Source organism: Oryctolagus cuniculus, chromosome 4 (assembly GCF_051225735.1).
Source record: "Oryctolagus cuniculus isolate XC-2025 breed Fujian yellow rabbit chromosome 4, ASM5122573v1, whole genome shotgun sequence".
NCBI classification, from domain to species: domain Eukaryota; kingdom Metazoa; phylum Chordata; class Mammalia; order Lagomorpha; family Leporidae; genus Oryctolagus; species Oryctolagus cuniculus.
This window is the reverse complement of record NC_142870.1, coordinates 7,955,080-7,981,149: the sequence shown is the minus strand read 5'-3', so window position 1 is coordinate 7,981,149 and position 26,070 is coordinate 7,955,080. Positions and strand designations below refer to the sequence as shown.

The following is a 26,070-nucleotide window of genomic DNA, read 5'->3' as shown; positions in this document are numbered from 1 at the left end:
GGCTCCTGGCTTCTGATCGACGCAGTGCTGGTCATAGCAGCCATTTGGGGGGTGAACCAATGGAAGGAAAACCTTTCTTTCTCTCTCTCTCTCTCTCTCTCTCTCTCTCTCTCTCTCTCTGCCTGTCAAATAAAAAACAATATTTTTTAAAAGATTTAGCAGGTTAGACTACCACTTGGCACACTTGCATCCCAACTCTGCACTTCCCATCCAGCTGCTTGCTAATGTGCCTGGAAGGCAGCAGATGGTGGCCCAAGTACCTGGGTTCCTGCCACCCACATGGGAGACCTGGATGGGTTCCTGATTCCTGGTTTCAGCCTGGCCCAGCACTGGCTGTTGTGACCAACTGAGTGAACCAGCAGATGGGAAACTCTCTCTCTCTCTCTCTCTCTCTCTATATATATATATATATATATATATATTTCTTTCTCTCTCTCTCTCTCTCTCTCTCTTTCCCTCCCCCCTCCGCCCATTCCCCCTCCCCATTCTGTTACTCTGCCTTTCAAATAAATTAACAAATCTGTAAAAAATTTTAAGTTAAAACATCTTAGTTATTGGGAACATTAATTTGAACTCACAACTTTAAGAGAAAAACAACTCTCTTTCCTCGCCCTGTTCACTGAGAGGAGCCCCAGAGCCGCAGAGCCTCGTAGTACTCAGATCCTTTGGCATGTGTGCTCTTTCTCCCATTAAAAGGACTACAGATCTCGGAGAAATGGGCGATTCAAGTGTCATGGCAACACCAGATTAACCAGCACAGCCTATGCCGCAAAATAGGAAAGCTCCAAAAACAGCAGCAGTGGAGAGGGTACAAGAAACCACACAGAAGTGTCCCCACTAGCCAGTCAGCAGTCTGAGCATCCGGTTGGAACACAGTTGTCCCTCAGTGTCCCCACCACAACCACCAAGTGATACCAAAATCCACTTGTCCCTTACGTCGCAGGTGTAACATTTGTGCACAACCTACCCACTTCTCCCCGTACTTCCAGTCATCTCCAGATTGCTTGTAAAACCTAGTTTGGGACATATTGACAAGAAAAAAGTTATATGTTCAGTACAGATGTTTTCATCCTGAGGCTGGTTGAGTCCTTGGATTTGGAACCCTTGTATGTGGAGGGCCAACATAAGGTCAAGTTCATGAGGAGCCAGGAGTCAAGATGATCCTTAATAAAAGCTTAAGTATTCTAAGGAGAGTAGGATAAATATGTCACCACTGAGTGGTGTTACTTGGTTCTATTTATAGTATCTATGTATTGTGCCGTTGGAGACTGGTAAATTGTAAATGCCTTGAAGGGGTGTTTCTGGGAGCTAGTGTGGTGCAGCAGTTAAGCCACCACTTGCAACACCGGCATTCTACACCAGAGCACCACTTTGAGTCCCGGTTGCTCCACTAATGCACCTGGGAAGGCAGAGGCAGATGGCCCAAGTGCCTGGGTCCCTGCCTCCCACGCAGGAGGCCAGCATGGAGATGCTGGCTCCTGGCTTCAGCCTGGCCCCATCCTGGCTGTTGCGGCTACTTGGGTAGTGAACCAATGGATGGAAGATCTTTCAGTCAGTCCCCTCTCTCTGTCACTCTGCCTTTCATATAAATAAATTAATTAAATAAATCTTTAAAAAATTAAATGAGTATTTATGACCCAAGCAGGCAGATCGGAGGTGCAGAGCACTAGCCTTCCTTCTGCAGTGCCATTCTTGTTTGAAAATCAAATGTGCAGTTTGTTTTCCGCCATAACCCGGAATACCAAACATAACAAATGACTGCAGATGGGAACCCAGATACCACGGCCTGAGAAGACGGCTCCCTCCCAAGTCCCAGCACTTGGGTAGGAGACAGCAGACCAGTGTTTTTCCAAGCACTGAGAAAAGAACGGTCCACTTGGAGCTGTCTGCCTGCCAAAACATTTTGGAGTTGAACAGAGAAAAAGGGGATTTTCAGAAATACAGTGGCTTAAGGGTGTTTACATATGGAGCCTTCCTATAGGGTGCACTTTAGGAGAAAGGAAAGTTAAAAATAAAGTGCAGATGGAGAAGGCCGGCACATGGGAGTCAGGAGTCCAGGAATTGGTTTTACTTTGTTTTTTGAATAGCTCGCTGAATTTATTCCTTTTATTCTTTTAAAGGTGATTTAAAGAGTTCATCTAGGGAAGGCAAAACTACAAGGTTTTCCTAAGATAATATAGAATATTGAGGCCGGCGCCGTGACTCAACAGGCTAATCCTCCACCTAGCGGCGCCGGCACACCAGGTTCTAGTCCCGGTCGGGGTGCCGGATTCTGTCCCGGTTGCCCCTCTTCCAGGCCAGCTCTCTGCTGTGGCCAGGGAGTGCAGTGGAGGATGGCCCAAGTGCTTGGGCCCTGCACCCCATGGGAGACCAGGAGAAGCACCTGGCTCCTGCCTTCGGATCAGTGCAGTGCGCCGGCCGCAGCGTGCCGGCCGCGGCGGCCATGGGAGGGTGAACCAATGACAAAGGAAGACCTTTCTCTCTGTCTCTCTCTCTCACTATCCACTCTGCCTGTCAAAAAAAAAAATTTTTTTTAAAGAATATTGACCCCAAAATAGGAAAACAGTAGTTAATCAAGACACTAGCAACACTAATTATAAAGAAAAATTTTGATACAATAGGAGCAGGCATTTGGCACAGCAGTTAAGATGCCACGTGGGACGTCTGCGTTCCTTACTGGAGTGCCTGGGTTCAAGTCCCAGCTCTGCTTCCAATTCCAGCTTCCTGTTGTGGGAAGCAGACAGTAACGACCCAATACTTTGGTCCCTGCCTCCCACATAGGAAACCCCGACTGAGCACCAGGCTCCGGGCTTGGGATTGACCCAGTTCTGACTGTTGGAACCTTGGAAAGTGAACCAGCAAATGGGATCTCTCTCTCTCTCTCTCTCCCCCCCTCTCCCCCCCCCCTCTCTTTCTCTCTTTCTCTCTCCTTTTCAAGTAAATGTTTACATTTAAAAAAGATTACTACATTGGGGCCGGTGCCATGGCGCAGTAGGTTAATCCTCCGCCTGTGGTGCCGGCATCCCATATGGGCACCGGTTCTAGTCCCTGCTGCTCCTCTTCCAGTCCAGCTCTCTGCTGTGGCCTGGGAAGGCAGTGGAGGATGGCCCAAGTGCTTGGGCCCTGCACCCATGTGGGAGATCGGGAAGAAGCACCTGGCTCCTGGCTTTGGATCGGCGCAGCTCCAGCCGTTGCAGCCATTTAGGGAGTGAACCAACAGAACGAAGACCTTTCTCTCTGTCTTTCCCTCTCACTGTCTGTAACTCTACCTCTCAAATAAGTAAAATCTTTTTTTTTAAAAGTGATAGATTGCTACATTGAAATTAAGAACCTGTGTTTATTAAAAGACACTTCAGGGTCTGGCGCTGTGGCATAGCAGGTAAAGCCACTGCCTGTAGTGCCGGCATCCCATATGAACACCGGTTTGAGTTCTGGCTGCTCCACTTCCAGTATAGCTCTCTGCTGTGGCCTAGGAAAGCAGCAGAAGATGGCCCAAGTCTTTGGGCCCCTGCACCGGCATGGGAGACCTGAAGGAAGCTCCTGGCTCCTGGCTTCAGATCAGCCCAGTTCTGGCCATTGCGGCCTTTCGGGGAGTGAACCAGCAGATGGAAAACCTCTCTCTCTCTCTCTCTCTCTGCCTCTGCCTCTGTCTCTCTGTAACTCTGCCTTTCAAATAAATACATAAATCTTTAAAAAGAAAAAAAAGAAAAACACTTTAAAACAAGACAAGCTCTGGAATGAGATAAGCATCTGTAGCAAATGCCTGGTAAAGATTCGTATCTGGATATAAAGAAACCCAAACCAATAAGAAAAAGCCAGACAACTAAGGAGGCGGCACAGAGACTACACATGAAAAAGCACTTCAGAGAGTGCCCAGAGGGCAGACGTATGAGAAGGCTCCCATCTCCCACGAAAGCCTTAGAGCTGGCACAAGCCCTTCAGCCTGGCCACAACCCCAAGCTCCAACCATTTTCCGTTCTCAGCCCTCGCACCTTTCCCTAGCACCTGGCCTCCCCGGCCGTGGTATTCCGCACACACATGCACACACACGCCAGTCAACAGAAACCACTGGATACTCTGAGGGTGCTTCGTAGCACTGTTCTCAACATGACAGCCATGCAGAGCCACTGGACATGGACCCTGAAGCCGGGCAGGGGCTAGAAAGAGCCTCTGCCGCCACAGGGCTGGGGCACACAAAGGAAGTGGAGCTACCTTGGCCCAGGAACCAGGGTCACCTGGTGGAAGCTGGAACCCACTGCTCTGTCCTAAGGGAGGCCAGCAGAGGGAGGAGGAGGAAAGACGCCCAGCCCTTCTGTTCTGGGTTCTAATGTCCCCTTGGCAGAGCCTCACTGAAGGCCGAAAATGGCACAGGTTCCTCCCTGAGGGTCAGAGGAGAGGGGGCAGCATCAGGAGGGGTGCGGGACCACAGAACAAGCCCTGCCCTCTGGAACTCTTCCCTGCGGTTGTTCCAGGATTCAGGGTCCTGTTTGTGTCCCTGTTTGCCTGAATGGCACCCCCCAGCCATGGATTCATGTGGAAGCCCTGACCCCCAGCTGTGCCTATGCATGTGGTCCTTAAAGAGTGACTAAGGAGGCCAGCGCCGCGGCTCACTAGGCTAATCCTCCGCCTTGCGGCACCGGCACACTGGGTTCTAGTCCCGGTCAGGGCGCCGGATTCTGTCCCGGTTGCCCCTCTTCCAGGCCAGCTCTCTGCTGTGGCCTGGGAGTGCAGTGGAGGATGCCCAAGTGCTTGGGCCCTGCACCCCATGGGAGACCAGGATAAGTACCTGGCTCCTGGCTTCGGATCAGCGCGGTGCGCTGGCCAGGGCGGCCATGGGAGGGTGAACCAATGGCAAAAGGAAGACCTTTCTCTGTCTCTCTCACTGTCCACTCTGCCTGTCAAAAAAAAAAAAAAAGTGACTAAGGGGGCCGGTGCTGTGACGCAGGGGGTTAATGCCCTGGCCTGAAGCACCGGCATCCTATATGGGCACCAGTTCAAGATCCGGCTGCTCCTCTTCCGATCCAGCTCTCTGCTATGGCCTGGCCTCTCTCTCTCTCTCTCTCTCTCTCTCTCTCTCTCTCTCTCTGCCTCTCCTTCTCTCTGTGTGTAACCCTGACTTTCAAATAAATAAATAAATAAATCTTTAAAAAAAAATTGCAGGTGGCTCTAACAAAAGAGCAGTGGGGGCCAGCACCGCGGCTCACTAGGCTAATCCTCTGCCTTCGGCGCCGGCACCCCGGGTTCTAGTCCTGGTCAGGGCGTCAGATTCTGTCCCGGTTGCCCCTCTTCCAGGCCAGTTCTCTGCTGTCGCCCGGGAGTGCAGTGGAAGATGGCCCAAGTCCTTGGGCCCTGCATCCCATGGGAGACCAGGAGAAGCACCTGGCTCCTGCCATCGGATCAGCACGGTGCACTGGCCACAGCGGCCATTGGAGGGTGAACCAACGGCAAAAGGAAGACCTTTCTCTCTGTCTCTCTCTCACTGTCCACTCTGCCTGTTAAAAAAAAAAAAAAAAAGAGGAGAGAGAGAGAACAGTGGGAAGAAGCGGGTCAGTGCCCGCGGGGCTGGTGTGCCACCCTGCATATAAAACAGTTAGGACTATTTAGAGCGAAGACTGGATTTCTGAAGAAGCCAAGCAATGACAGGCAGGCGACCTGGAGCTCTTGCCTTGTTCAGCCCGCTTTCTGCAAGATTCCAGCCCCAAAAAGGAGGGCATGCAGCCCAGATCCAGCATCGTGAAGAAGAAGGCAAATCCACAAGCCCGGGCCCAACAAACCAGCCATGTCTATAAATAACTCCCCTTGGAGAAATAAACAGCCAGATCAAAGGCAAGAAACCCGAGCCAGGGAACCAGGCCAGTTCCTAGGATCCCACGTGTCCCCCGCCGTGGGAGCCACCGCCCGGGCCGGCACCCAGCGACCCCAAAACGGTCCACGCCTTGCCTACCTGCAGGCCTGGCTCACCGTGCGCCCCTGGCCCCGCTCCCGCATGGTCCAGGGGGCCGGCGGCCGCCGCGGAGACGCCCCCAGGGAGGCGTAGGCGTCGTCGCTGCAAACAGTGAGCAGGTGGCGGCCGGCCGGCCGAGGTGTGCGAGCTCAGAGCCCCAGCACCCCGGCGGGCCAGCCCTAGACGCAGCCCCGAATGCTGGCCACGCCCCAGCCCGCTCCGGGCGGAGCTCAGGTCACACTGCCCAGCGCCCTGCCCGCTGCCCTCCTCGGGCCGGCTGCCCAGAGGCCGGCACAGGAGCCCTCCGTGTCCACTCCCTGGCCTGAGAACCCCACGGGGCGTCTGGCCTGACCCCTCGGCCGTGTGGGGTGGGGGTGGAAGGCTGGCCCCAGTCCCAGCACCCGCCCACCCGGTAGGGCATCCCCTGCACACGTGTCTGCCTTCCCCCTGACACTGGAAAGCTCCAGGGACAGGACCTGGCTCTGTGCATTCCTGGCCCAGAGTGGCCGGCAGGCGGCTTCTGACAGCAAAGGAAAGAAACCGAACTCCCGCTGCCCTGGCTGGGAGCTGAAGCTGCTGAGCGGGTTCCTGTTCCCCAGGGCAGTCCTCCCTGGCTAGAGCCAGTATCCAAAATCCGGATATATTACTTCTTGTTCTTCCTATGCCACGGGCAAAACCAGACTTCTGTGTCTACCCTAAGGATGGAATCTGCTATTAATATTATTGTCATGCCCCATCCAGAGGCACGGAAGGTGAGGGGCTCCCATCTGCACACGAGGCCCAGCCAGGAGCTGAGAACTCAGTCCAGATCTCCTGTGTGGGTAGCAGAGGCCCAAGGACTCCAGCCATCACCATGGCTTCCTAGGGTCTACACCGGCAGGAAGTGGAGTAGGAGCCAAGGCCAGGACTTGAACCCAGGCACTGCCATGAGGGACACAAGTATCCTACCTCTAGGCCAAACACCTGCCCCGGAGAGACCTGAATTCTGGTCCCTGACCCCGAAACCTCCCTTTTCCTTACAACTTCCAGCCAGGACCTGCGGCCTCCCCTGCTCTGTTTTGTGGGACCAGAAGTTCTTTGTTCTGTGCTGAGACAGACTGACACGTGGTGGTGATTGGAATGTGCTATGCGTGTAGGAAGGGAGCCTGTCTGACCTCCAGAGAAACGCCTCTCAGTGGTCTGCACAATACCCTCCCTTCAGGCCAGCAGGTAAAGCCACCGCCTGCAGGGCCGGCATCCCATGTAGACACCAGTTCAAGTCCCAGCCACTCCATTTCCCATCCAGCTCCCTGCAAATGTGCCTGGGAAAGCAACAGAGAATGACCCACGTGCCTGAGCCCCTGCCAGCTATATGGGAGACCCGGATGAAGCTCCTGGCTCCTGGCTTTAGATTGGCCCAACTCCAGCTGTTACAGCCATTTAGGGAGTGAACCAATGGATGGAAGATCTCCTCTCTCTCTCTTTTTCTCTCTCTCTGCCTCTCCCTCTCTGTAATTCTGCCTTTGAAGTAAATAAAATAAAATAAATCTCCTTTTAAAAAAATAAAGAACCTCCCTTCAAGGAAAATCTCAGTGAGACCTCCTGTCACTGCTCGGTAAATCTGGGAGCTGAAATTCAGGCGGTGATCTGAATGAACGTCCTCAAAACCTGCTTTTTATTTTAAAAATTTTTATTTATTTATGTATTTATTTGAAAGGCAGAGTTACAGAGACAGAAGGAGAGACAGAGTGGTCTACCCAGCTGCTCCACTTCCAATCCAGCTCCCTGCTAATGGCCTGGGAATATGCTTGGATCCCTGGGAGACCCAGAAGAACTCTCCTAGCTTCAGCCTGGCCCAGCGCTGGCCATTGCGGCCATCTAGGGAGTGAACCAGCAGATGGAAAGTCTTTTTCCCTCTCTCTCTCTCTCTCTGTAACTCTTTCAAAATAAATAAATAGGCCGGCGCCGCGGCTCACTAGGCTAATCCTCCGCCTAGCGGCGCCGGCACACCGGGTTCTAGTCCCGGTTGGGGCACCGGATTCTGTCCCGGTTGCCCCTCTTCCAGGCCAGCTCTCTGCTGTGGCCAGGGAGTGCAGTGGAGGATGGCCCAGGTGCTTGGGCCCTGCACCCCATGGGAGACCAGGAAAAGCACCTGGCTCCTGGCTCCTGGCTCCTGCCATCGGATCAGCGCGGTGCGCCGGCCGCAGCGTGCCGGCCGCGGCGGCCATTGGAGGGTGAACCAACGGCAAAGGAAGACCTTTCTCTCTGTCTCTCTCTCTCACTGTCCACTCTGCCTGTCAAAAAAAATAAATAAATAAATAAATAAATAAATAAATCTTTTTTTTTTTTTTGACAGGCAGAGTGGACAGTGAGAGAGAGAGAGACAGAGAGAAAGTCTTCCTTTTGCCGTTGGTTCACCCTCCAATGGCCGCCGCGGCCAGCGCGCTGCGGCTGGCGCACCGCGCTGATCCGATGGCAGGAGCCAGGAGCCAGGTGCTTTTCCTGGTCTCCCATGGGGTGCAGGGCCCAAGCACCTGGGCCATCCTCCACTGCACTCCCGGGCCACAGCAGAGAGCTGGCCTGGAAGAGGGGCAACCGGGACAGAATCTGGCGCCCCGACCGGGACTAGAACCCGGTGTGCCAGCGCCGGTAGGCGGAGGATTAGCCTAGTGAGCCGCGGCGCCGGCCATAAATAAATAAATTCTTTTATACATAAATAAATCTTTTATACATATATATGTGTATATATGTAATGGATCTTGGATACAAATTAACATCCTTAAGCAGTGCACTTTTTCACTGCTCTAATAATCAGATTCCACAGGTGTACTTCGAGCTGTGTGCTCTTCCCGCTCAGTGTCGCTGAGAACCACACAGACTTGTGCGTGGCTGCACCTGACTCTCGTTCTTTGCTGGGTAGCATTCTGTGTAGGACCATCCCACGCTTCGTGGCGCCGTCTCCTGCTGATGGATGTGGGGCTATTTTCTGTTTCCTCTGATACACGGTGCTGCTCTGAACATCCACATTCGAGTCTTAGAGGCCCTGGCAAATGTTCCTCTCTGATTGTGGGGCCTAGACAAGAAACCACTACCAGCAATGGGCCAGGCCAATGTCCAGTCTCTAAAAGATAACGTTCAATTATTTTCCAAACACCAATGTAAACCCCGTTACCAGTGATTTCGTTTGTTCCCAGTCAATACTTTTTTTAGGTCAAATACTTTCTCTTTTAGAGCTCACACTGATGCCGGTTGTCACTCCTACCTCAGAGAATTACATGGTACATGGTCCTCAAACACAGCACTTCACACTGGGGTTCCTGAGCAGGTGTGAGCCAGCTGACCACAGATCCCGCGTTGTCCAAAGTCTAAACTGAGGCCGTGGTGGCTTGCACCAGACCCATGGGTCATCGGACAGTGGCAGTGTGTTAATAACCTAAAAATTCGGATGGCAGTTCCGCTCAGTGTGCCAGGGTGGGGGAGGGGTGATCTTCCCAGCTCCTGGGAGGCCCCTGTGCTGCTGGCCCCCACCTCCTGTCCCTCCCACGCCCCATACAACCTTCTAGGCCCACCAGCCACTCTTTTTTTTTTTTTTTTTTTTTGACAGGCAGAGTGGACAGTGAGAGAGAGAGACAGAGAGAAAGGTCTTCCTTTTCCGTTGGTTCACCCTCCAATGGCCGCCGCGGCCGGCACGCTGCAGCCGGCGCACCGCGCTGATCCGATGGCAGGAGCCAGGAGCCAGGTGCTTTTCCTGGTCTCCCATGGGGTGCAGGGCCCAAGCACCTGGGCCATCCTCCACTGCACTCCCTGGCCACAGCAGAGGGACCAGCCACTCTTTGATTTGGGATTCATAGTTTTGGTCCTGAGCATTTACCCTAACTGCGGTAACAAAAGAACAAAGACATTGTATTCAATAGGATGTCAACAGCAGCCTTGTTGGAGCGAGTTTGCTACTGGGAAGTTTTAAATGTTTTCCAACAGGGAACACTTTAAGCCAACTGTGGTGCAGCAGCTCGGTGGTGCGATGTGCATTTAACAGGGACTTTTCTTTCCAGAACCATCAGAGACGAGGGTGCAGAGATGGTGATCTGTCACCAGTCAGGACATCAGGGCACGTTTCCTAAGAGCAAGAACATTTTTCTTAGGCAACCACATGGCATTGATCAAGTTCAGAACATTCAACATTGACCCAGTACTGATACTGACTGTCCCAACATATTTTCTAGCAACATTATTTTCCTCAGTGCGAGGAAAGACATACCATTTAGTTGTCTTGTCTCTTTGTCCCTCCTTTTTTCTGTCTTCCTTTCTTATTCTCCTTGGTCTTTCATGAACTTGACTTTTTTTTATAAGTCACACCCATTATTTTTTTTTTCTTTTAGATTTATTTTATTTATTTGAAAGTCGGGGTGGGGAGGTCCTCCATCTGCTGATTCGCTGGCCCCTAATTTTAAAAAAGTCTTTAAAAAAGGAAACTCTTTGTCATTTTATTCACTTGTTTATGTACAAAAGGTGTGTAGTCAAAGCACTATGTCCACAGGTATTTGAGTCTACAGTTCTGTGGTTTCATTCATTTGTTTCACTTCTGTTTGTATTCAATTGGAGGTTTCCTCTTCTCCATTTTTGTTGATTACTTTCTTTTTTTTTTTTTTTGACAGGCAGAGTTAGACAGTGAGAGAGAGAGAGAGAGAGAGAAAGGTCTTCCTTCCGTTGGTTCACCCCACAATAGGCCGCTACGGCCCGCGCGCTGCGCCAATCCAAAGCCAGGAGCCAGGTGCTTCTTCCTGGTCTCCCATGGGGTGCAGGGCCCAAGCACTTAGGCCATCCTCCACTGCACTCCCGGGCCACAGCAGAGAGCTGGCCTGGAAGAGGGGCAACCAGGACAGAATCCGCGCCCTGACCGGGACTAGAACCTGGGGTGCCGGCGCCGTAGGCGGAGGATTAGCCTAGTGAGCATTAGACAGTACTCCTGTACTTGGCCCTCTCCCCCCACTTATCTGCACATTCTAGAACTCACTCTCCTACACTTATCTGCACATTCTAGAACTCACTCCCCCACTTATCTGCACATTCTAGAACTCACTCCCCCACTTATCTGCACATTCTAGAACTCACTCCCCCACTTGTCTGCACATTCTAGAACTCACTCCCCCACTCATCTGCACATTCTAGAACTCACTCCCTCACTTATCTGCATGTTCTAGAACTCACTCCCCCACACTCATCTGCATATTCTAGAAGTCACTCCACCCAGTTCAGGGAGATCTTCCTTCATACTTGCTGATGTACTGCAGTTTGTTTTTTTTTTTTTTTTTTAAACCAGCTGCCTGTATCCAGGCACTGAGATAGTTTCCAAAATGTTGCCTTTGGAAACAGCGCTACAGTGAGCAACCATGTACTTATAGATACCTTCAGGCTGGTTGGTGTAGGCGCTTCTTCCTGGAAGATTCCTAGCTGGGGAACTGCAGGGTGGGAGGTAAATGGCTGCCACACGCCCCTCTGCAGTTGATCCTTCTTGTTGCACCCCCACGGGCAGGAGAGGAACACGCCTGGGTCCCCACAGCCTGTCCGGCCTCCTTTGCCTTTCTGCAGAGTACTAAGAAGCCATTTCTCAGAGCACCGTGTACCATCCTCTTTGTAACAGAATCCAGACCTCTTTTCATGTTAGGGCCACTTCTGCACAGCTTTTCCATGTGTGTCTTTGCTCTATTTTTACCTACATCTCACACCCTGGCTCCAGTTTTCTGCTGATGCAGACCCTGGGAGCCAGCGGCCACGAAGGCTGGAGCTGCTGGGCCCCGCCACCATGCATGAGACCTGGACTGAGCTCCTGGTTCCTGGGCCGGCTTTGGAGAATTAACCGGGGGACAGGGGCGCACACTCCCTCTCTTGGGGCCGGCGCTGTGATGTAGCCCATAAAGCCTCAGCCTGCTCCACTTCTAAGCAGCTCCCTGCTGATGCACCTGTAAAAACAGCCGAAGATGGCCCAAGTCCTTGGGTCCACGCGCCCGTGTTCTCCCAGCCGTGGAGGCCATTTGGGGAGTGAACCAGCAGATGGAAGATCTCTCGCTTTCTCTGTAACTTCTTTCAAATAAATAAATCTCTAAAATTTTTTAAATTAAAAAATCTCTTGCAAAGGGGATTTTTGGTCTTCAGTCCCCTCATGCTTGAAGAGTGACCTGTGGCCCAGGTGTAATTCTTTTCTCTCATTTGTCGCCTTTTACTTTATTTAGGGTACCGAGGTTTGGGGGCAGGGAAGGGGACCAGGCAACGGCTTTCATTCTTTAATGGGGTCACACATGTCCTTTTTTATTTTTTTTTTCTTTTTCCTGCAACCTGGGCTCTGGGTCCCCAGCGAGCCCCTTCCCGGATTCTACTGGGCGCGCACCTGCGTCCCGCCGCAGGTTCCTGACTCCTCACTGCGCTCCTCCGCGCCCACCGAGGGCGGCTGCGGCCGCGCCTGCGCACTGACTGGCCGGCAGGGCCGCGGGGCGCCTGAGGGGAGGGCCGCGAGCAGCGGCGACGCTGCCCCGGGGCCGCAGCCCTGCCGGAGCCCCAGCCCGCCTCTCGCCGGTGCAGCCGGGGTCCGGGGTCCCTGCTGTGCCGGGCGGCCGGGCTGAGGGGCGGCCGGGCTGAGATCACAGCTCTTCTCCCGGCCGGCGGACTGAGGTCTCGCAGGAGGCCGGTTGATGTTCGCCGCTGCTGCCTGCGCCGTCCGCGCCCCGCCTGGGGCGCACCTTCGTCCGACAGGTGCGGCTCCTCCCAAAGTCCCCGGAGGTCCCGCCCCGCAGCCCATGCACCGCTTCCCCCTCCCTGGCCAATGGCCTCGGATCGAGTGCGCCCCCCAACCGGCGTGTCTCACTCTGCCTCTCAGGTTAACTAATTAATTTATTTAAATGTACCGTAAAACAAAAGGACGTCTTAATGAGGTATGCACTAATAATACAAGAATAAAGTTGCCGTGGCGCAGTGGGTTAATCCTCCGCCTGCAGTGCTGGCATCCCATATGGACGAGGGTTCTAGTCCCGGCTGCTCCTCTTCCAGTCCCACTCTCTGCTGTGGCCTGGGAAAACAGTAGAAGATGGCCCAAGTCCTTGGGCCTCTGCACCCACGTGGGAGACCCCATGGAGTTTCAGGTTCCTGACTTAGGCCTGACCCAAACCTGGTCTTGCAGCTGTTCTGCATGGAAGATCCATCTCTGTGTCTCTTTCAAACAAATAAATAAATCTTTACTTTAAAACGATTGGGAGGGAGGGAGAAAGGACTGGGGCGGGATGGCTTTGAGGTAAGTGCTCATCTCTCTAGGAAGCTGCAGTTCCTGCCCCTCTGCTGGGGGGGGGGGGGGCGGGCTGAGAGAGCAGAAAAGCTGGTACTGAGTGCCCTGCAGCCGGGGACCTCTGTGGGTGTGGGACAGGGCCTGGCTGCCTGCTGGGCGGCTGGGCTAGGGGACAGCGGGCCGCTGCAGGAGACGGGCAGCTGGCACGGGATCATCAGGGTCGCTACATAAAAAGGCAGGGAAAGCAGCTGGCTTGCACGAGCTCCTGCCCAAGGCCCCCCAGACCAAACCAAAATAGAGTCCCCGGTGCTAAAGACACTCTTCAGCCCTTCCAGATCCGCAGGGTCTCGGGCTGCGGGCCTGCAGGAAGGGGGTGTGGCCGAAGGCTTCCTCTCCCTGCTGACCTCCTGGGCGGGGCCACTGACTTCCCCCAGAGGGAGAGGGAGTGGGGGAAGGGTGGGCCCAGGGAGTGCACAGACCCCTGGCAGAGAGGCCCAGGCCTGCAGGGAACCCGGCTGGTGGCGAAGGGCTCAGGACCCCCTCTGGGTGTGTGGCCCTGCCGCTGTGGTCACATCTCCTGCAGCGATGCCTATATGCCTGAGGGAGTCTGTTGGGCTTTGTTCCTAATAATGCCAGGTTAGAAAGCACATATGTATCCATCACGTAGGGACAGGTGAATAAATGGGGTTTTAAAAAAGATTTATTTTTATTTGAAAGGCACAGTTACAGAGACAGGGGAGAGAGAGAGAGAGGGAGAGGGGGAGAGAGGGAGAGAGAGAGAGAGGGAGAGAGGGAGAGAGGGAGAGATGGATCTTCCGTCTGCTGGTTCACCCTCCAGATGGCCACAACATCTGAAGCCGGGCCAGGCTGACGCCAGGAGCTTCCTCCAGGTCCCCCACGTGAGTGCAGGGCCCAAGCACTTGGGGCCATCCTCCGATGCCTTCTCGGTGCCTCAGCAGGGAGCTGGATGGAAAGTGGAGCAGCTGGGACTGGAACCAGCACCCTTAGGGGACGCCAGTGGTGTAGGCAGTGGCTTAACCCACTGCACCACCACACTGGTCCCTCGAATAAATGTCAGCACTCCTCAGGGGAACACTGTGCAGCTCTTTAAGGAGGTAGGTGAGGCAAGACAGACAAAGGATAAGGAAGCTCTTTGTATATCAATAAAGACACAGAAATATCTGGAATAGAGTAAGCTCCCTTGTGTGTAAAAAGCAGGCTGGCTGATTAGAAAACACACTTGTATTTGCATCAAGGGTCCTAAAGCAACAGAGAGGGGTCTGCAGGCGCTGGGGGATGATGAGGAAGGAGAGGATAGGCCCTTGAACTGCTGTGTCATTTTTGAGCCGAGAGTGAGGACACTCAGCAGCATGTTGTCTGTGTTCGGGAGAAAGGCCAGGCAGGCGCGCTGAGGGGCCGGGCGTGCCTTGGGCAATTGGCAGCTGCTTTGAGTGAGCATGTGGCATCAGGAAGGATCATCCCAAGGCCACGTGGGGTCAGATGAGAGGGAGCAGAGACCTGAGTGACTCCGAAACCAGGACCACCCACAGCGGTGGAACTGGAGACAGAGGTTTTCGAGAAAGTTCTACAAGAAAATGAGCTTTTTCTATTCCCGCTGCACTTGAGATACAAGGGTCACCATCATGGAAGTGATTCTGCCGCGTGGGGACAGCTCCTGTCCTCATGTTCAGCAGATAAAATATCACGTAGGGGCTAGTGCTATGGCACAGTGGGTAACGCCCTGGACTGAAGCGCCTGCATCCCATATGGGCGCCAGTTCGAGACCCGGCTGCTCTACTTCCTATCCAGCTCTCTGCCATGGCCTGGGAAACAGTGGAAGATGGCCCAAGTCGTTGGGCCCCTGCACACTCATGGGAGACCCGGAAGAAGCTCCTGGCTCCAGGCTTCAGACTGGGCCAACTCTGGCTGTTGTGGCCAACTGGGGAGTGAACCATCAGAAGGAAGGCCTCTCTCTCTCTTTCTCTCTCTCTCTCTCTCTCTGCCTCTCCTCTCTCTGTGTAATTCTGACTTTCAAATAAATAAATAAATCTTAAAAAAAATGTCCACTGTGGATGAGCTGCCCACTTGATGGTATTATGTCACAGCACGCAGAAGAGGGGTCCCCGTCTCTCCCCATCCTGCTTCTTGGAACATGGACTTGGTGGCAAGCTGCCTTGGGTCCTGAGGATGCTGGCAGTGCATGGGGAAGTGGGGGAGTGAGAAAGAAGGGGCATGTGGCTTTCAGCCCCCATTACCTCCTCCAGACTGTAAGAAACAAACCTACCTTATGTAGCTCACTGGCTACTTGGAGTCTCTTAAAAGACAGGCAAGCATACATCCCCACCAGTGTCCAGAGATGGTTCTGAGACCTGGGGATACAACGTGGATTGTAAACTTCTGGTCTACTAAATAAATAATAATAAATAAAAATAAATAATATGTGTCCAATTACAAGGCAGTTGTGTCGATCATATACCAGACAGTATACATAATAAACTGTTGCTGTCTATTCTTTTTGTAATTCTTTTAACTTTTCTTATTTTAAAATGACTTTGAGAAGCAGAGACAGGGACACAGCAGAACACAGAGAGAGATCTTCTACCCGCCAGTTCATTCTCCAAATGTCCACAGATGCCAGGGTGAGATCGGCATCTGGGGACCCCGTCTGGGTCTCCCACATGTGTGGCAGGGACCCAACTATGTAGTTACCGTCTGCTGCCTCCCAGGAAGCACACTAGTAGGAGCAGAGCCAGGACTCAAACCCATGCCCTCCCATATGGGATTCGAGCCTCTCAGGCTATGCCTTGATTGCTGGCCCAGTTGCTCTCTCTTCCACTAGTGTGGAGCTTAAGGTTATATTAGACCATGGGCAAGGTCATCTTCCCATGGAGAACGGGAAGTGGGCTGGACACCCACTCACTTTTATCTCAAAAGTTAGAAAAAATACCTGTATTTTCTAGGAAGCAGAGATTCCTGGAATGTAACTGCTCTTCCTCCTCACCTTCCTCATGCTGCTCCAGCCCCATTAAAATACATACCCATGAGAAACACACTTTTTTTTTTTTCCAATGCCATAAAAAACCCAGGGCAGGCTTTTAGCCTAGTGGTTAAGATGCCTGAATCCCAGGGTGGAGTGCCTGGTTTGATTCCTGGCTCCAGTCCTAACTCCAGCTTCCTGCCAATGCAAACCCTGGGAGGCAGCAGGTGATGGTTCAAGCAGTCGGGTTCCTGCCACCCCTGTGGGAAACTTGAACTGAGTTCTCAGCGCCCCGCTTCTGCCAGGCCTGGCCATGGCCCCTCCATTTTGGGCATTGGGGAGAGAAGCAATAAGTGGAGCTCTCTAATGTCTATGTAGCATCCATCTGTCTACTTACCTACCTGCCTGTTTCTCTATGTAGCATTCATTTACTTACCTACCTGCCTATCTGTTTCTCTGCCCTTAAATGAATCAGTAAGTAAATAAACCCAGAGAAGGAGGGAAAAAGAGAAGCCGTTAATATCTTTTTCCCAAAGATTTATTTATTTATTTGAAAGGCAGAGAGAGAGAGAGAGATCTTCTATCCATTGGTTCATCCCCCAAATGGCTGCAATGGCCAGGACTGGGCCAAGGCTAAGCCATGAGCCAGAAGCTTCGCCAGGGGTCTCCCACATGGGTGTCAGGGACCCAATAACTTGGACCATCTTTGGCTGCTTTCCCATGTGCATTAGTAGGGAACTGGATCAGAAGTGTGGCAGGGGTCGGCGCTGCGCCGCAGCAGGGTAAAGCCCCAACCTGAGGTGCGACATCCCATATGGGTACCGGTTCTAGTCCCAGCTGTCCTTCTTCTGATCCAGCTCTCTGCCATGGCCTGGGAAAGCAGTGGAAAATGGCCAAAGTCCTTGGGCCCTGCACACCCACGTGGGATACCGGAACAAGCTCCTGGTTCCTAACCAGATCATTCAGCTCTGGCCATTATGGCCATTTGGGGAATGAATTAGCAGATGGAAGACCTCTCTACCTCTTTCTCTCTCTCTCTCTCTCTCTACCTCTCTTTGTAATTCTGTCTTTCAAATAAATAAAAATAAATCTTAAAAAATAAAGTGGAACAGCCAGGACTCAAACCAGTACCCATATGGCAATTCATGCAGCGGCTTTACCTGCTCTGCCACAACGCTGGCCTCTTGATTTTCAGTTCATCAGAATAGAACCTGAATGTCAAGGCTCCCTGGACCTCAAACCATTTTCATGAGGGGATGATCTGAATAAGTCACAGGTCTTGCCCCCTTTCCAGTCCCTGGGTAGAAAGCCAGGAGGCGAGGCCAGCGCTGTGGCTCACTTGGTTAATCCTCCAACTGCAGCGCTGGCATCCCACATGGGCACCGGGTTCTAGTCCTGGTTGCTCCTCTTCCAGTCCAGCTCTTTGCTGTGGCCCGGGAGGGGAGTGGAGGATGGCCCAAGTGCTTGGGCCCCTGCACCCCCGTGGGAGACCAGAAAGAGGCACCTGGCTCCTGGCTTTGGATGGGTGCAGTGCCAGCCGTAGCAGGCATTTGGGGGGGTGAACCAACAGAAAGAAGACCTTTCTCTCTGTCTCTCTCTCTCTCACTGTCTATAATTCTACCTGTCGAATAAATAATAAAAAAAGAAAGAAAGAAAGCCAGGAGGCACCCTGAAATTATCCCCAACTTAACTGCGTCTGCAAAGACTCTTTCTCCGAGTAAAGTTACACTCAAGGTTCCGGGGGTTTGTACTTGAACCCTTCTGGGGGCCAGCGGGCAAGCCAGTGTGGGTGGAATGCCATGTTGTATGGGCAGCTCCAACTGAGGTCTTGCTGCTAACTGAGTGCCCCCGGGGTAGAGAAGCGCTGTTTTCCATACACTCTCCTGCTGGGTGTTAGCTGGAAGTGCACACTCCACCTGACCTCGCCAGAGACCATCCTCATTGTCCTGTGAAGCTAACTACAGTCACGTCTACACACTCTTCAATACCTACTGTGTCAGGAGTTGCTGTAGGCACCAGGATATAGCAGGGAATGAAGCAGACAAACTCTGTCTCAGCGGCTGTCTTACTGGAAGAGAAAGACAATATACAAGACGAGTATGTGAAATGTGGGGCCGGCACTGTGATACGGCAGGTAAAGCTGCTGCCTGGATGCCAGCATCCTACATGGGCGCTGATTCATATCCCGGCTGTTCCACTTTTTTTTTTTTTGGACAGGCAGAGTGGACAGTGAGAGAGAGAGACAGAGAGAAAGGTCTTCCTTTGGCCGGCGCACCGCACTGATCCGATGGCAGGAGCCAAGTGCTTCTCCTGGTCTCCCATGGGGTGCAGGGCCCAAGCACTTGGGCCATCCTCCACTGCACTCCCTGGCCACAGCAGAGAGCTGGCCTGGAAGAGGGGCAACCGGGACAGAATCCGCGCCCTGACCGGGACTAGAACCCGGTGTGCCGGCGCTGCAAGGTGGAAGATTAGCCTAGAGAGCCGTGGCACCGGCCCTGTTCCACTTCTAATCCAGCTCCCTGCTAATGGCCTGGGAAAGCAGCAGAAGATGGCCCAAGTCCTTGGGGCCCTGCACCCATGTGGGAGATCCGGAAGAAGTCCTGGCTCCTGGCTTCTGATTGGCACAGCCCCAGCTGTTGTGGCCTTTTGTGGGGTGAACCAGATGATGAAAGGCCTCTCTCTCTGCCTCTCTGTAAGTCTGCATTTCAAATAAATAAGTAAATAAATCTTAAAAAAAAAAAAAGGAAGCCAGGTTGGGGGAACATGTAGTCTTTATAAAACCAAAGAGGGGCTGGCGCTGTGGTGCAGTGGGTTAGAGCCCTGGCCTGGGGCGCCGGTGTCCCGTGTGGGCGCCAGTTCTGGTCCTGGCTGCTCCTCTTCCCATCCAGCTTTTTGCTGTGGCCTGGGAAAGCAGTAGAAGATGGCCCTGGTCCTTGGGCCCCTGCACCTGCATGGGAGACCTGGAAGAAGCTCCTGGCTCCTGGCTTCGGATCGGTGCAGCTCCGGCCATTGCAGCCAACTGAGGAGTGAACTGGCAGATGAGGACCTCTCTCTCTGTCTACCTCTCTCTCTGGCTCTTTCAAATAAATAAATAAATAAATCTTTAAAAAATAAAAATTAAATTAAATTAAAAAACAAATAGGATGGAGAGAAACGAGCAGAAAAGGATGGGGCACATGGAGGTGTTGTCCGTGTGTGTGGACAGAGGTGCTTTTCTGCAGTGTCCAGGCATCATCTGGGGGCAGCTGCTTGAGGACCTGAAGGAGGGGAGGGGACAAGCCCGGCAGATGTCTGCAGCCACCTGGGGCGAGTGTGCCAAGGCTGCTCCTGGTCCAGGGGCTCCAGGGGCAGTGATGGGAGGGAGAACGGTAGGCGGTGGTGGAGAAAGCAGGGCGGGTGTGGCAGCCCCTGCTGTGGCAGTGCCTTGAACCCCTGCAGTCTCTGGAGATTCCGCTCTAGACATCAGTCAGCCTGTGGTTGAACCTGCAGGTCTGCAGCGCCGGTGGCTAAGCTTGGTTATCATGTTTCCCTTCACACATGGAATACAAAGCAAATCCAGGCCTTAAAATAAGAATTCAAAAACAAATCCATTTCATACACAATTCGGGTTCTCTATCTAAGAGAATTGAAAGCCGATGCAAATGCATTTGCTCTTAGCAGTGTTGGGGCCGAGAAGGTTAACACCCCAAAGTACTGAGGCCTGGCCTGCTGAGGGCTCTGAACCAAGGGGGATTGGAAGGCTCCAGAAGCAGCCGCAGAAGCAGTCTCTCACCTCCCATCTCCTGCTTCCCTGCCTCCCCCAAGGAGCTGGCCATAAAGCTCTCTAACCCACCTGTCAGCTGTCTGTCGTAAAACCCTATTCCTGGGAAGTCCTGCCCCACACCTGGCAGGAAGGAATGCCCCACAGAAGGGCCAGGAAGAATCTGGACAGACAGGCCATGCTGGGCTTCCTTCCGTCCACTTCCACTGGGCCATCTGCTTCGTATCAGCTTCTCGCTCCTCCACTATAAAACACCCGAGAGTTCCTACTAATGAAGGAAGAAGGTTCACTTGGGCTCACGGTTTTGGAGGTTCACAGTCCAAGATCCCATGGCCCCAGAGATCTGGTATCCGGTGGGGGCGGAGGCAGGCGATGGTGGAGCATGCAGAGGGAGCCAGGAGGTACACTTCTCATCTCGCCTCATCTAGGTGGTCTTTCATAATGCCAGCAACATAACCCAATCCAGGCACCTTCCAAGGACCTCCTCCGGACACTGTGATTGGATTAAGTTTCATCCTTGATGCATTAAGGTAAGACTGGTCCTTAACCCATGGACCTTTGGGAGACTTGCAACCTGTTATCCAAACCACAGCACCTTTCTGCCCAAGTACATTTCTACTTCTTCACTGAAGTGACACATAAAACAGTTTCCTCTGGATCTTTGAGTCTTCATTTCTGAAGGCTCTCATGTCACGTAAAACTGATAAAATGCGTTTGCTATCTTTTTCTCTTGTTCAAGTGTCTTTTGTCATGGGATGGTTGGTGTGACCCTTTTTTTAAAAAATTTGTTTGAAAGGCAGAGAGAGAGAGAGAGAGAGAGAGAGAGGTTTTCCATACAATAGTTCACTCCTCAAATGGCCACAAGGGCCAGAGCTGAGCCAATCTTCTGGGTCTCCTAGGTGAGTGCAGGGGCCAAGCACTTGGACCATCTTCTACTGCTTTCCCAGGCCATAGCAGAGAGCTGGATTTTAAGTGGAACAGCCGGGACTTGAACCGGTGCCCACATGGGATGCTGGCACTGCAGGCAGCGGCTTTACCTGCTACCCCACAGTGCCGGACCCCATGTGACCCTTCTGGCAGGTAAGGACAGGTGCCAGACTTTCCTGCCCTACACAGCGTATTCACAATCCCCAGAAAGGCAGAAGCAACACAGGCATCCAGGATAAGCAAGATGTAATATATACAAACCATAGGATATTATCCAGCCTTAAAAAGTAAGGACATTCTGACACATGCTACAACATGGATGAATCTTGAAGACATTTAGCCAAATGTGAGAAGCCAGCCACCAAAAGATCAACACTGTACAATTCCACTTGCATGGAGAATCCACTTGTAGCTGGCGTAGTCAGGTGCAGGCAGACAGAAAGCGTGTCGGATGCTGGGGGCCAGGTAGGCAGACGAACTGCGAAGTTACTAAGAGCTTCAGTAGACGGTGACCGCCGCACAACAACGTTGTGCCTACTGCCGCTGAGCGGTGCACTCCAAACAGTCCCGATGGTAGAATGCTATGCCGTTTGTGTTCTAATCACAAGTCAGAAAGCAAAACCAAATGAATTAAACGCATATATAGTCCCCCTGTAGCACCACCAAGAGCAATCCCAACATCTTGTAGCTTCTAAAACTTTCCAGAAATGCACAGGGGGGTGACAGGAAATGCGGTCTGACTAAACAAGGGAAGGAAATGATCACTTCCCTGCCGCCTTCACACTGTTTATGTGAAAATATTCTGCCCTCAGTGTTTTCTCTACTGCCAGCCTCCTCCTGGGAGCCCGGAAGCCCTGGGGGCTAACGTCTTTACTCTTTGTTTCCAAGCAACACAGAAAGTCAACCTACAGAAAAAAGAATTTTTAATTAAAGACAGCATAGCAAGAAGTTGAATCTCCATTTTATTTAATTCCAAGATCACCTCTCAGGCAGGGACTCACAGTTTATAAACTAGTGGCCTAATTACTCCTTAAGAATTCTATCCCCCCCCTTACTTCCTCTATCACAAAGATCTTCCATAGACAAAAAAAAAAAAAAAAAGGATAAGAAATACAGTATACTTGGTAACACAAAAGCCCTGTTAACTCCCAACCACCTCAATAGCAGTTTATTTTTATTGTATTTTAATTCCTCTATCTAGAGATGACTTATAAAAAAGTTCATTATCACCAATAAAAATTTTGCATCAACCACTTTGTCACCAAAATATGCAGTTATGGATTTAAGTTATGGTTTAAGTAGTTACATGTTACTCTCTCTTTTGTTAAAGTGCATCTATTTATTTGAAAGGCAGAGTGATAGAGAGAAGGGGAGACAGAGAGATCTTCCATTGGTTCACTCCCCAAATGACTGCAAGAGCTGAGGCTAAGCCAGGCTGAAGCCAGGAGCCAGAACTCTCTTCTGGCCTCCCGCATGGTGGCAGGGGCACAAGGACTTGCCCCATCTTCCACTGCTTTCCCAGGAGCATTAGCACGGAGCTGGATCAGAAGCAGAGCAGCCAGGACTGGAACCAGCCCTGAGACACGGGACGCCAGCGTCACAAGTGGCGTCTTAATCCACCACGCCACAACACCAGTCCCTACACGCTGCTCTTTGAGGACAGATTATCTGCATCAATTATTTGGAACTTTTCTACTAAAAACATTTGCCTATTTCTCCCAATTTTTTCATTTATTCACTAGGTATTGGTGTCAGAATAAATTTGTAAATATTTTATATTCTGAGTTATACTCAAATTTTACTCTATTTTGTTGCTCAAACTGTCCCAGCTTTGGCCATGGTGGTCTTATACTGTGATTGGCAAAGGAAAAAAAAAAAAAAGGTATGAGAAAGTCAAGTGCCTCCTGCTTCGGGTCCTCCTGCCCTTTCCCGTGTATCTTCAGAGGCCTCGGTTTCTAAAGCCCGTGCACCTGGCAGGAGAGTGAGGCCTGGCTCTCTAACCAGACCTCGGTACGCACCACCCTTTACCTTCTCTCACCCCCAATTTCCTAGTCTGTAAATGGAGGATAATGCCGACCTGGCAGGGCTGGGGTGAGGGTTAGAACTCTGATCTACCCTGTGCCCCAGGACAGGAGCCTGGACTGATGGGATTCAGAGACAGGGACAGTGGAGCGGTGGTCCCCAAGGGCTGGGCTGGGCTGGGGGCTGTTGAACAGGTGGAGTTTCCGTTTCAGCCACTGGAGACAGACAGTGGGATGATTGCCCACCAACTCAACTGTACATCTGAAAAGGGTTAAAATGATAAATGCAGGTTCTTCATTCTTTGCCATAATAAAAATAATATATTTACTATGGAAAAAAAAATTTTTTGACAGGCAGAGTGGACAGTGAGAGAGAGAGACAGAGAGAAAGGTCTTCCTTTGCCGTTGGTTCACCCTCCAATGGCCGCCGCAGCTGGCACACCGTGCTGATCCGATGGCAGAAGCCAGGTGCTTCTCCTGGTCTCCCATGGGGTGCAGGGCCCAAGCACTTGGGCCATCCTCCACTGCACTCCCTGGCCCCAGCAGAGAGCTGGCCTGGAAGAGGGGCAACCGGGACAGAATCCGACGCCCCGACCGGGACTAGAACCCGGTGTGCCGGCACCGCAAGGTGGAGGATTAGCCTAGTGAGCCACGGCGCCGGCCACTATGGAAAATTTAAAGAACACTTTAAAGATGAGACAGAGACAGAGTTCCCACCCGCTGGTTCACTCCGCAAATGCCCAAGCTGAGGGCTGGGACTCAACCCAGTCTCCCATGGGTGTCTGGAACCCGTGTCCTGTAGCCCTCACCACTGCCTCCCAGGGTCTTCAGTAACAGGAGCTGGGGTCGGGAGACAGAGCAGGAGTGAACCCCTGGCACCATGAGATGGGACTCGGGCGTCCTGACGGGCATCTTGAACCACTGGCCCAAATGCCTGCCCCGGAACATGTTCTTAACAACCCCATAGCATCCTTAATCATCCGAGTTCTCAGGGGCCGTTTCTGGTTTGTTACTCAAAGACTTTTTTGTAGTTCAAGCTTTGTTTTCTTAGCCTCCTAAGCATTGCCGCATGCTGTTAAAAATCTCTACACTTATTAGCCGCATCCAATGCTGCCATCAGCTGCCTAATGGTTGCCATAGTTTTAGACGCACTTGGAAGACGGTCTAAGTACCACCACCGCAAGGAACATCTCTCTGTCATTAGCTACATTCTTATTCCCATTTCAGAAAGGCAGACACCGGAGGAGAGACTAAGCCAGCAGGCGAACAATTGCAGATGCACCCAACGCTCCCGGATCGCTACCCGCTCTTCCCGGCTCACGGCGCCCACGCCTGGGTGCCCAGCGCTGTCCCTGCACTCCGCCTGCACCCCGCCTGCGCCGGTGGGTTAGAACCGCCCCCCTCACCGCTTCACTGGGGTCTCTGCCCTCCTCCACGCCCGCATTCCGTCTCTGTCATTGTTTGTGTAACACCGCCCAAAGTTATTAATTAATCACCCTTCGCTGTTTGCCTTGAATTAGGTTAGACTATTGCCAAAATCTAAAGGAAAAAGGGGGAAAGATCACCGACGGTTGGTGATCTCTGTCTTTTAACGTGAAGTACGGAAAGTGAGCTCCAGTTCTCCAGGCGCGCGGGTGTGCGCCCCGGCGCTGATCCCACCGCAGCCAGGAGGCCGGGAGTCCCGGGCGCCCCAGGGCTGGCTCTGTCCCGCAGGCCGCCGAGCCAGCAGCGGGCCCCCAGCACCCGAACGCGTCCCCGAGGCCCGGCCCAGCGCTCATCAGGATCCCGGGGACGTCTACCGCCGCCCTCCCGGGAAAGAAGCCGCACTCTCTCCGCGGGCCGCTCGGCGCTAAGGGCGTCTCCGCCGCCTCCCCATCCCGCTCCGCGCTCCCGGCGGCCCGACTGCGCCTGGACCCGAGACCGTCCCCTTGGGCACCGGCGTCGGGGAGCCCGCGGCCGGGCACCTCGCTAACCTCTCGGTGGGTGAAGGCCAGGCTCTCCGGAAACCTCCCCCCACCACGCCCCTCCTGGGTTTTCCTTTGTCCGCTGCGCACCCTTGCCCCGGGCTTCTCCAGTCCGCTCCTGGACACGCCCTGCCCCCGCCGAGCGGGTCCTCGCACTGTCCCCGTCCCCTCCGGCAGCGTCTCCGATCCCCTACCCCCCGCCCGCGGTTTCCCGTGTCCCCTCCCTGCTCCGCCCCCGTTTTTAAACCTGGCGCCGAGCGCGCGGGCCGGGAGGACTGAGGTGCGGCGCAGACGCCGGAGCGCGCAGCTTGGCGGGCACCATGAGACCCGAGACGGAGGCTGGAGCCCCGGAGGCGCGGGGGCGCGGCTGTCACTGCCCCGGGGACGGTTCCCAGGTGCGGCCGCCACCGCACGGGCCCGAGAGGTGAGGGTGTCCCCGCGGCCCCGGTGGACGCGTGGAGAGGCGCGCGCGATGCGGGCGCCAGGAACGCAGCGACTCGGACACCCGGGCGCCGCCGGGCCCCGCGGACCCCCAGAGCCCGACGGCGACACCAGAGGCAGAGGGGCGCAGGGCCCGGTCGCCCAGACGCGCTGCTGTCAAGTGCGGAAAGGAAATGGGCCCGCGCTTGTGTTTCTGGAAGATGTGAAATTCCCCGAGCTGGGAACCGAAGCCTCGGGGTCCCAAAGCCGGCCTCGCGAGGGAATTCCCTCGGTCACCTTGCTGTCCTCGGGCACCAGGCCTTTCTGAGAAAATCAAAGTCCTTAGGGAAGTGGAGAAGAGGCTGGGTGGCCAGGTAGTCCGAGGGGAGAAAAGGTTTGCTTTCTTTGGGGAGGTGAGGGTGGGGTGGGGAGAGAGCCTGCAGCCCGTGCGTTCCCTGAGGATTGTGGCCGGGCAGGGCTTAGATTCCCAGAGCCTAGAGGCAGGGAACGGGGAGCGCACTGGAGAGAAACGCAAGCGGGGCCCTGGCTTGTGCACAGACCCGAGAACCCCAGGGAGCTTTTGGGGGTGCCCAGTGACTCCCCCGGAGGCAGACCTTAGACAGGAGAGTGACCTCCGGATGCCACAGAAAGGCCCGCCGGTCACTCTGTCCTCGGACTTGTTCCAGCCGCACGCCGTGGAGACCTTGGACGCTGACACCCAGAGGTGCCCAGCTGACCCCGACTGGGAGCCCGGGAAGGGTAAGTGTGGTCACCCGACGCGCGTACGGACCCTGAGCACAGCGGC

General features: G+C 53.4%; 1 protein-coding gene and 2 long non-coding RNA genes across 12 annotated transcripts in view; 2 read left to right on the top strand and 1 right to left on the bottom strand.

Annotated features, from left to right (window-relative positions):
- LOC149126886 (uncharacterized) overlaps nucleotides 1–24,679 on the top strand; it is a 34,954-nt gene extending 10,275 nt beyond the window's left edge. The window contains exons 2-3 of the long non-coding RNA XR_016233001.1: nucleotides 24,109–24,263; nucleotides 24,402–24,679. This is a non-coding gene — a long non-coding RNA (uncharacterized LOC149126886). The remainder of the gene's footprint in view (nucleotides 1–24,108; nucleotides 24,264–24,401) is intronic.
- The window catches only part of LOC127487597 (uncharacterized), a 14,466-nt gene continuing 1,186 nt past the window's right edge, over nucleotides 12,791–26,070 (bottom strand). The window contains exons 1-5 of one of the 5 annotated variants that reach the window (XR_016232999.1): nucleotides 25,880–26,000; nucleotides 21,122–21,765; nucleotides 18,166–18,241; nucleotides 15,481–15,565; nucleotides 12,791–12,983 (exon numbers count right to left, since the gene is read on the bottom strand). This is a non-coding gene — a long non-coding RNA (uncharacterized LOC127487597). Of the gene's footprint in view, nucleotides 12,984–15,480; nucleotides 15,566–17,864; nucleotides 18,242–18,318; nucleotides 18,872–21,121; nucleotides 21,766–25,879; nucleotides 26,001–26,070 lie in introns of those variants that run through there. The other 4 variants (XR_016232996.1, XR_016232995.1, XR_016232997.1 and 1 more) reach the window with 4 other exon arrangements.
- The window catches only part of RIPPLY3 (ripply transcriptional repressor 3), a 19,150-nt gene continuing 17,958 nt past the window's right edge, over nucleotides 24,879–26,070 (top strand). For 2 of the 6 annotated variants that reach the window (XM_089331432.1, XM_089331431.1), the window contains exons 1-2: nucleotides 24,879–25,269; nucleotides 25,952–26,024. In XM_089331432.1, the coding sequence (XP_089187558.1) occupies nucleotides 25,166–25,269; nucleotides 25,952–26,024 (177 nt within the window). In that variant the 5' untranslated portion in view covers nucleotides 24,879–25,165. The remainder of the gene's footprint in view (nucleotides 25,270–25,951; nucleotides 26,025–26,070) is intronic. The other 4 variants (XM_089331429.1, XM_089331430.1, XM_070071843.2 and 1 more) reach the window with 3 other exon arrangements.